General features: G+C 35.7%; 1 protein-coding gene across 1 annotated transcript in view; it reads right to left on the bottom strand.

Annotated features, from left to right (window-relative positions):
* ANKRD28 (ankyrin repeat domain 28) overlaps positions 1-9,946 on the bottom strand; it is a 121,081-nt gene that overhangs the window by 61,383 nt on the left and 49,752 nt on the right. Inside the window, exons 4-5 of the mRNA XM_004704188.2 lie at positions 5,160-5,230; positions 351-551 (exon numbers count right to left, since the gene is read on the bottom strand). Of these exons, the coding sequence (XP_004704245.1) occupies positions 351-551; positions 5,160-5,230 (272 nt within the window). The remainder of the gene's footprint in view (positions 1-350; positions 552-5,159; positions 5,231-9,946) is intronic.

The raw sequence follows: 9,946 nt of genomic DNA, 5'->3' as shown, positions 1-9,946 counted from the left end.
AAACTTTAGCTTCTTTTAATACCATCTTTCTGGAAGTGCAATCGGATTTGGTTCCCCTCATCACGACAGAACATACTTCTCATGAATGTTACACTTTATCTCCCCAGTTAGACTATGAAATCCAAGTGTGGGGAAAGCATCTGCTAAAAAATTTATAAACTTAATAGGTTATATTCTGAATTGTCATGATCAATCTGGAAGTTTGCTCAAGAAAAGGCAAAGTGAGAAAAAGGTTTTTTGTTTGCTTTAACCATGGACTAAGGAATGCTTTAAAAAGGCAAGTTCATTAATAACTGGAAGGAAGGAGGGAGACATGGAGAGAGAATCACTTTCAATTGAATACCACCTACCTCACCATGTCCGCTGAAAGCTGCATGATGTAGTGCAGTTCTCCCTGCCCGATCAGATACGTTTACATTACTCAAAAGAGGTACCAAAGCTTCAGCACACTTTACAGCTTTATTAGCAGCAGCTATGTGTAAAGGGGTCTGCCAGTTCTTGTCTCGAGCATTAACATCTGCAGAATGCTTCAAAAGTACCTGAACTGCTTCCTGAAAACATATGAAGGTATTGGTTATAAAAACACACAATAGTTTTAGAAATTTTACACACACACACACACACACACACACACACACACACACACACACACACGAACATTTTCCTGAGGAAATAAAAGTACTGGTAGAACTAGGTGTAAAAAAGTACAAAATGCCAAAGATAACATTGCATTTACCTAAGTGTAATGTTCAATTATTTGAGATGCATAATAGAACATTCCCTTTTCCAATTCTCTATTATAATAAAGTATAACAACCCTTATCAAAATGAACAATACTAACAAATATTCCTAAAAAATATTTATTTTTTCTAAATAAATAACATACATTTAATTTTACAATTAATTCAGAAATCACTAGGGTCTAGTTCATTAGACTAGGCAAACTACGATTTTTTTGTTTTACTAGCTAACAAAAAAGTAAGTACTAAAGCAATTTAAGCAATTATTCCAAAAGGATGTTTTCTCCCAAAAGCACACAGAAAATTCCACAACACAAATATAAATTTGACTCGCGTCAGCATGCTAAAGAATTCAGTCTGCCATCAGCATTTAGCAATCAAATCAGAACTAAACAAAAAATTTCTCCTTAAACCAGTAATCCTATCCTTGGCATATGAATGAACACAAACACAAAGAACCAGAATAGAACCACAGATTCCGGGTTCTTGGTTTACAAGGTAAACTATTCAATTATAAAATTGGCTTTTCTTTTTCTTAACCAAAAAGAGCACAAAAACCACACCAATTTCGCAAGGCTGCTTGTATAAGTCAGAATAAACGAATATACATGAAAAATACTATAAAATGTAAGTGACCATAAATATGAAGAGTATACAGAGGGACTAAGCAACTACTATTATTAGTGATTTACCCACAACTTTTCAAGTCTTTGAAGTAAAAAAACTTGTAAACTATTTGAAATATGGAAACTGTGTAAGTGTATAACAGTGTTTTTACCAACCTGTTAGCAAGGTTAGATTGCTTAATGAAAGCTATATGGTAGCCTACTCTATGAACTCACAATTAATTTTATTCCAATGATGTACCTAAACTCAAACCCAACCCACTGTCCTCTAAAAGATTATGACTCAGTTCAATCCTATAGGACGGAGTAGAACAGTCCCACAGCACTCCCTAAGGTCTAAATTTTATGGAAGAAGATGCCACATTTTTATCTTGTGGAGTAGATGATGGGTTCAAACTGCTGACCTCTTGGTTGGCAGGTCAGTGCTATAATTCTTGTCCTACCAGGGTTCCTTATTTACCCAAGAACAAAAGAGTCAAACAAAACCAACCAAGAATGTTCATATCATCTTTGCTCATAAGAGCCAAAATACAAATGTCTATCGATAGGATAAAAAAGAAGAAAACTGTGGTAAAATGACACAGTTGAATACTACTGAAAATATGGAATGAACCATGGATGGACAAAACAAGCACGAACCTCAAAAATGTTAATGTTAGACAAATTAAGTCAAGCCACGAAAAGAGAACATGCACTATGATTTTTATAAAGTCCTAGAAAAGGACCAAGTACTCTTCGTTGAGATAAATCAGAACACAGGGTGTTCTGCAGATAGAGAGGTAAGTGGGGATACAAAGGGATTTCTAGTGTTATGGAAATCTGTATGCTAATTAGAGGATAATACAGAGTATATCCTTAGGGTATATGTACTCATAGGAAAACATGGTTAGAAACACTATCAGGATCCTTTGCACTATAGTTTGACTTGGTTGGAGGTGCTAAAATTGACGACTATAGTGAGAAACTTTAGTAGCCATGTTAGTGAATTTCTCTAAAAAATTTAAATTTATAATCAGATAAATTGGACAAACACAGCTTAACAGACATCACCTTTTCTTCTTCATTGGTAGCTTGGAATTTGCAGTACAAAATCAGACCATCAAGAAAGAACAGGAAAACACAAATCTTTCTTTCTTTTGCACCACCACAAAGCAAGAACAATCTAGTTTACTGATAGGGTAGAAATTATGGCACTTAAGGAAAGCAAACTAATTTTAGAATCAAGACAGATCAGTTTTAGACTCTGGGCCCATTATTTATTATGTATAATTATTCTGAAATAACACATGCCAGAACACAAAGAATGACGTAAAATTCAGTGATCTCTAATATAAAAATAAACACCAAGAAAAAGGTAGGCTTGTCTAATCTTCTAGTCCAGTTTCTCAGGCAACAAGATAGCGTGCCTGCCTGGTGTTCAGAAACCATATAGCACTCCTCCTTTATTTGTACATTTAAAAAACCCTACTTTGACACAGGAGGTTTTCATCTCTATTGAGTCAAGCCGCCAGGATGCAAGGAGAAGGAAAAGACCAACCAGTTCCTGCTATATAACATTCTATAGTCCCCTAAATCAATGGACACTTCTACAAAAGCAATTAATGAACCTTACTGGAAAACCCAAGTCAAGAGGTAGAGGGGAGTAGGCATGTCTGTCTTTGAGAAGGTGCCTGAGTTGATCAGTGGGAAGCCTGTTACTGGGAAAAACACTCAACATATTAAGTATATAGATCACCAGTGGGAGAGTAAGCTTGATATCATTTGCCTAATTGGGCACTTAAGACCTAGATCGTATTCAACCCTTGGTGACCCAACCTATGTGTTATTGACAACCAAGACTTTAGACTATCTTTTCAAGGTACATAAAATCCTTCATAGGCCACATCAGAAGGAACTGATTTGGAATTCCCAATAAGTGAACTGGACTTTACCTTAAAAACACTGTCAGCAGATAAAAAGGAACTGAAATATTACCATGGGCTTAAGGCTGATATGTCTTAGTGTGAGAAACAGATGACTACTAAGCCAAGGCTATGGATGAGGAAGTCATTGGACTTCAGTTCAAAATTCATGCCGTGAAGATGCCCAATAAATGGAAATTCAAGACTACTATTTATGTGCAATTTTCATACTTTCTTTGTCTGTTTATGACCTGGTTAGTCCAATTCTACCTTTATGAATAAACATTTTTGAAAAATTTGCCCCTTTGCATTTTGTTCTAAAAAAGTCTTTTAACACATTTTTTCTTGAAAATGTTTTAAATTCTGTACCATCAGCTAAATTAATATCAACAGAACTACCATATGCTTCATGGGGATAATTTATAATGTTCTTCAACAAAACAATACTGATGTTTCAAAAAATAAACCATAGATATACGGTACGAATGGATTCTGAACTTGTTCTTAATCATAGCCGTAATTTAAGAATGAGTTCTTATGACATGGCTCTGCTAAATGTGTGACTCCCATGAAGTGATCCCTGAAGATACAGGTGCTACAGCAAAGCATGGAGAAGAAAGCAGACAGTGCCTGGGGCCTTACAGACTCAGAATCCAGTTAAGACGTGTGTTTAGTGTTCCCCCTATTCTACCAATCCTTTTCCCCACTAGGAGGCTACAGTCAACAGATTGATTCTTGTTACATTGTCCTGCAGGAGTTGCAATCCTTCTCAGTTACTTTTTCATCCTACTTCTCTCCACTCACTTCTTGGTCTAGGTTTAAGAAATAATTCATAAATTATACTGGAGAATAAAGAGGAGGAAGGCTCCTCTAGTTCTCTTGGGGTGGGGAGAATTTCCTGAGGTTAGAGTCCCTCTCCTTCCCCAGAACTTTTCTATCTCTCAAATTTGAATAACTAAAGAAACACTACATTCCTTCACATAACACATTATATTTTAAGGTGCTTAAACTTTTTTCAACAAACACTAACTATTATAAATAAAAGGCGTGTTTTGGGCACAATGCACTTTTAGGAAAGAATTCAACACAGTATAGAATGGCAATAGAGGGTGGTCAGGGTAAAAAGAGGGTCTGAGTTCTTGTCCTATCTCTACCACTCAATAGCTGAGAGAATTCTGGAGAAATAATTTAACTACACTGTCTTCTCATCTACATAATAAATAATACCTATCTTACATAGAAGCCATGAGGACTCTCGCCCACTGCCCTGAGGACTAAAAGATATGAAAATCTAGAAATAGCAAATAACTAAAATTCTCAAAAAATGTGAGATATCTTGAATATCTCACAATATTGCTCTAATTCTAACAGCAAACAATATATAGAGCTTCAAATGTTTGTCCTCATGTGATATCTAACATGCTATTTACGGTTATATACTCAAAACTGCTTATATTTGCAATCAAGTAATGTCTTAAAAATAATTTTCAATGTTTAACTAATTATTAATATTTCAATGAATCAGTATGGACTGCTGAGATTTCTTGATAACTACCAGCCAAACCTTTGGAACATGCCTATTAGGCTATTATGAACCAGTAGGAAAATGCTTTGAGGAGGATTTTCTAAGCTAGAAAAATAATTTCTCTCTTGTAGCAGAGCTACAAGGTTTTTCTACTCTCACTTCCAACTCTCCAAGAGGCCTTACTTGGTAGTTAAAAAAGATGAGATGGGACAAAGAACTTGACTTATACAAATTCTAAAGTAAAATAAGCAGTCTTTCAATCATTTTTTTCTTCTTTGGAAAACACACATTTTTAATGTGGGCTCATAACCAGACCTATTTACTTGATGTTTAAAAAGATAATATATTGACTAAAAAAATCCATACCTCACTACAAGATGCAACTGCTCTGTGTAAAGGTGTCAACCATTTGCTGTCTTTGGCATTAACTCTAGCTCCTGCAACAAGAAGAAAAAAAGTAAATTGAAATAGTTTACATAAAGTTTTTAATAAATCTCCCAAAATAATGATCATTTATAGTCCAAATTGAATAACAATGAAAAAAACTAGGACTTCAATGTTTATACTCTCTGTTAATAAATTACCCTTAATCCACAGCCAAAATTATACTTTTTGTTCATTTGTAATTATCCAATAATTAGTCCTTTCTATTAAAACCAAAAGAAACACTATTTTATACACAGACTATAAAAGTCACCTTTATACAGAGCATATCCAAGGTAAAAACCAGACCCCACTTAGAGTGTGTTTAAACTACTAAATAGTTTATATATAAAAATAACATTAAACATACTGAGATAAAATAGACTATTCCAAGTCTTCGTCACATTCAAGATGCAAAGAAACAAGAACTCAGACCCTCTTTGCTTCATCACATGCAATGAATGCATTATATCACAATGTAATGTAACAATATCCAACTAGTTTTCTAACAATAAAATCGTCATATCCACCGCCACTGGGTTGGTTCCACTCATATCCACCCTACAGGACAGAGTAAAACAGGCTGTAAATCTTCATAGAAGTGGGTTTCTGAGGCTGTAAATCTTTATATAGAAGCGGAAAGCCTCGTCTTTTTCGCCAGTGAACCCAGTGGTGGTGTTGAATGAAGTGCTGACCTTGTAGCTAGCAAACCAATATGTAACCCCCTCATGCCACCAGGGCTCCGCTCCTTAAATAGTTATCTAGCTATGAATAAAAACCAATTAGTACTATAAAGTTATTGCACATAATGACTCAAGGGCTATAGACTTCGGGAAAAAATTAATAAAATGAACCAATCCATGTCTTCCTGCGTCATACCTAACAGTTCAAAGAAGAAATACATTAAAAAAAAAATCAGCTGTAGTCATTTAAAAATCAATGGGCAGTAATTATCCTTAAAAGATGCAAATCTATTTACTAAAACAAAAAGTACATTAAATAATGTGAGGGATTAAAAAATATCTACCTCCTAAATAAATGCACTAATTTTGCTATCCAAAACCAAACTCACTGCCATCAAGAAATTTCTGACTCATAGCGAGGACCCTCAAGGACATAATAAAACCGCCCCTGTAGGTCCTTGAGGTTGCAAATCTTCATGGGCGTAGAAAACGTCATAGAGAAGCTGATGGTTCTAAACTGGTGACTTTTAGGTTAGTTAGCAGCCCAACGTGTAGCCAACTATACCACCCGGGCTCCTGATTTGGTACCCAAATCCAACAAATTAGAAGCTGCAAAGAGCAGGATCATTAATTTCTCTCAATGGAAAAGACACAGGCCTGGCTCTTAGAAGTAAAGAAGAAACTGGATGACCAATCCTACATTATAAGCAATACTCTGGATATATATCCTAAGCCTGAACTGACTAGGGAGAAGGCCTGTGACTATCTAGTTCAATTTCCTTATTTTCCAGATGAAGAAATGTAAGCACGGTAAACAGCATAATATCAGAGTGACCCATGGCAAAACCCAGGTTAGAATTCACGCTTCCTAATAAATTCCTTCTTCATTTTGAACACCGTGACTTCATGTTATGCTTCTACTAACTACAGTTGTTGTTACTAGTTAATTGTCTCTAATTGTGTGATCACTCTGTACCCAAGTTTCTTCATGTTTAAAATGGGTTTCACATGATCTTATAATGAAGATTAAAATAAAAATATAAGCATACCTAGCCCATATGAGGGGGTACCCCAAGAGTACTGGAATTGTGCTGGGCAGAGTGTAGTTTTCATAGTACGTATTTTTCCCACTAGGCCAGCATCCAGCAACTTGCTCTGACTTGGTGCAACTAGTGGTGTTGCCTGGGAAGGGTCTCAGGGTCATAGTGAATTTTTTTCATAAAAGCAGTTTCAGTCAAATCTTGTTTTTTTTTTTTGTAATGGCTAATTTAAGAGAACAGTGTGGGGCTGTGAAATTTTGTTTCCTGCTTGGAAAAAATGCCACAGAAACGGGTGTGATGTTGAACACAGCTTACAAAGACAGTGCTATGTGAAAAGCCCAAATGCATGAGTGGTTTTCTCATTAAAAAAAAGGTGAAATGTCGATTGAAGACAAATCTTGTTCTAGACGGGTCAACTTCTTGAATGGATGAAAATGTCAACTTGTAGTACATTTGGAGTTTGTTCCACCAGGCTAGACTGTTAATCAAGCTTTGTATTTAAAGGTTCTAAAAGGATTGAACAGTGTGCAACAAAAAAGGCCTGACTGGTGGCAGAAGGGGGGCTGGTTTTGCCACTACGGCCATGCACCTGCTCATGCAGCCATCCCAGTGAGCCAGTTCTTGGAAAATAATAGCATGCCTCTCTTGCCCCATACACCTTACACACCTGACCTCACTCCGTGTGCCTTCTTTCTGTTTCTTTGAATGAAAAGGAACATGAAATGACAGCGATTTGAATACATAGAAGAAATGAAGAAAAAAAGGAGGGAGGTGCTTTCAGCAACCCAAACAGATGAGTTTGAAAAATATATCCAAGAATGGAATAGCCGATTTGACAAATGTACTAAGTGTAATGGAGAGTACTTTAAAGGTGAGAAGGGTTTTTTTGGGTACTCCCTCATATAGCAAATAAAAAAAACAACAACCTGGGAGTGTAATTATCCATATGAATGTTAACAGCTGAAAATTTCTGAGCAGCCAAGTTCTCTGTGAGCCATGAAAATAATCAAGAGCCAGTAAGGGAACTTTCAAGAATACAGAGCTAGGCTTTGGAAGAAGGAAAGGAAAACAGCAAAATAAAGAGCCAGCCAGAAAGAGTGGCACATTCATATAACAACATTTGCCAGTCATCATGCAGACCAAAACATCCTGGTTGCACAGCAGTTTACGTATTGGCTGCTGATCAACCGCAGTTCAAATGGAGAAAGACAAGCCGATCTACCACCCAAAATTTACTCTTGGAAACCCAAAGGAGCAGTTTTACTCTGTCCTGCAGGGTCATAGTCAGAATCAACTTGATGGGCAGTGGGTGTGGTGTAGACCAGGATGATTAAGACTACATGACCACAATAAGTTCACATTTTGCCATTTTCATTTTGAGAAGGTATAGATAGTACACACATTTGAATTTTTTCAGGTAGAAGGTTGACACCCTAGACATAGTTAAGGGGACAACGCAGAAATTTGGTTTATTCTTGTCTCATGTATTTGAAAGGGGTCTTTATTGGTTCTCGATAATCCCAGCTCCTCTTTCTACATTTTATTCAGATGTGTACATAAGCACATGTGCACAGAAGTGCAAGATCTGGTAAGGCCTGAGAATAGTGTCAGTCACTCAAAAGAGACAGTACACCTCAGATTGATAAAGCTACAGAAAAAGACTAACACCTGGTAAAGCCTCCATAAAGAATGAAGAGGCTCTCTGTGTCCTAAGAGATTTTTTTTATGTGTATTTGCTGTACATGTATAAAATAAGGAAATCCGGGGGAAAAAAAATACCAACCCCCAAATGTTAAGACATTAAAAAGTTAGCTTAAAATAAAAGCTACATATTTGTGTTCATGGTGGCATGTACTAAGAAGAGAACATATGGGGAAGGGGTAGAAAGGCAACTTCACTGTATACTATTTTGCTTTTGAAAAATAAATGTTTTTATATGAAACTTAAGTACTGCTTTTAAAAAATGTAAACATATAGAGGAAACAAAAAGAATGGTTGTAGATAAGATTTAAAGAATTTGGCAAGATATGCAAATAAAAAAATAGGTAAGCTGCTAGAAATCGGGTACATTTTTGTCTTGCTTTCAAATATGGGCTATCAGATTTAACAATGAAAAGGAAAACGAATTTTAATGACACATTTCAAACCCCAAATTAAAACTCTACTCGCCTCATTCTGCCATTTTAAGTTATAGTAAAGTCTTCGCCCTCCTTTTCTCACTTTTTCTTTCAAAAAACATAACTAGTTAGTTAATTTATCAAAAATGAGTGATTACAACAAAGATATTAATAAAATATTTTATTAAAAATCTAACTTATTCTTTTTAAGACCATAAAGATATCTGATGACCACGTAATGTTATTTTATATCTGAACATAATTTTTCTCATAAGACCCTTTTGAGTAAATGATGTATCTTTTTGTAGCACTAATCAATTTTATTCCTTGGAAATTAAACAAGTATGTAAGAAATGTGGTCAAGTTATCTATGAGAGTACTAAATAAATAGCACAAGTACCAATAGCTCCCACGCCCCCAAATTAAGTGGTAAGTGCTTTGGAAAGTAACAGATAAATATACTACAAAAGTAGCAGTTGTCATGTAAATTGAAAAATAAATAGCACAGGCGCAACATGGCAGCAAACTTGAGGCAGTCCAGATATCCAAAGCTTAAAGACATCTTGAGAGTTCTCTAAAGATAAGTTCTCTAAACTGCCACCACTACTAATTGCTCGCATTATGACTCATGGCAATCCAAAGGGTGTCAGAATAAAACTGTACTCTGTAAGGTTTTTAATGGTTGACTTTTCAGAAGTTTATTTCCAGGCCCCTCTTCTGTAGTACTTCTGCATACCTTTTTGGTTAGCAGCTGAGTGTGTTAAGCTACAAATTAGTTACATGTTCAAACACCAACCTACAAGGTCAGTTCAGTAGTTGAAGACAATTTCAGGGTATAGTTAAAAAGTTCACCAATTGAAAACTGGTTAGATTTTCTCACACTTTATTTC

This window comes from Echinops telfairi, unplaced genomic scaffold, assembly GCF_000313985.2.
Source record: "Echinops telfairi isolate 266 unplaced genomic scaffold, ASM31398v2 ScPeMD7_7420;HRSCAF=8458, whole genome shotgun sequence".
Taxonomy (NCBI): domain Eukaryota; kingdom Metazoa; phylum Chordata; class Mammalia; order Afrosoricida; family Tenrecidae; genus Echinops; species Echinops telfairi.
Note: the sequence above shows the minus strand (reverse complement) of the source record. Positions and strands in the feature narration are given on the sequence as shown.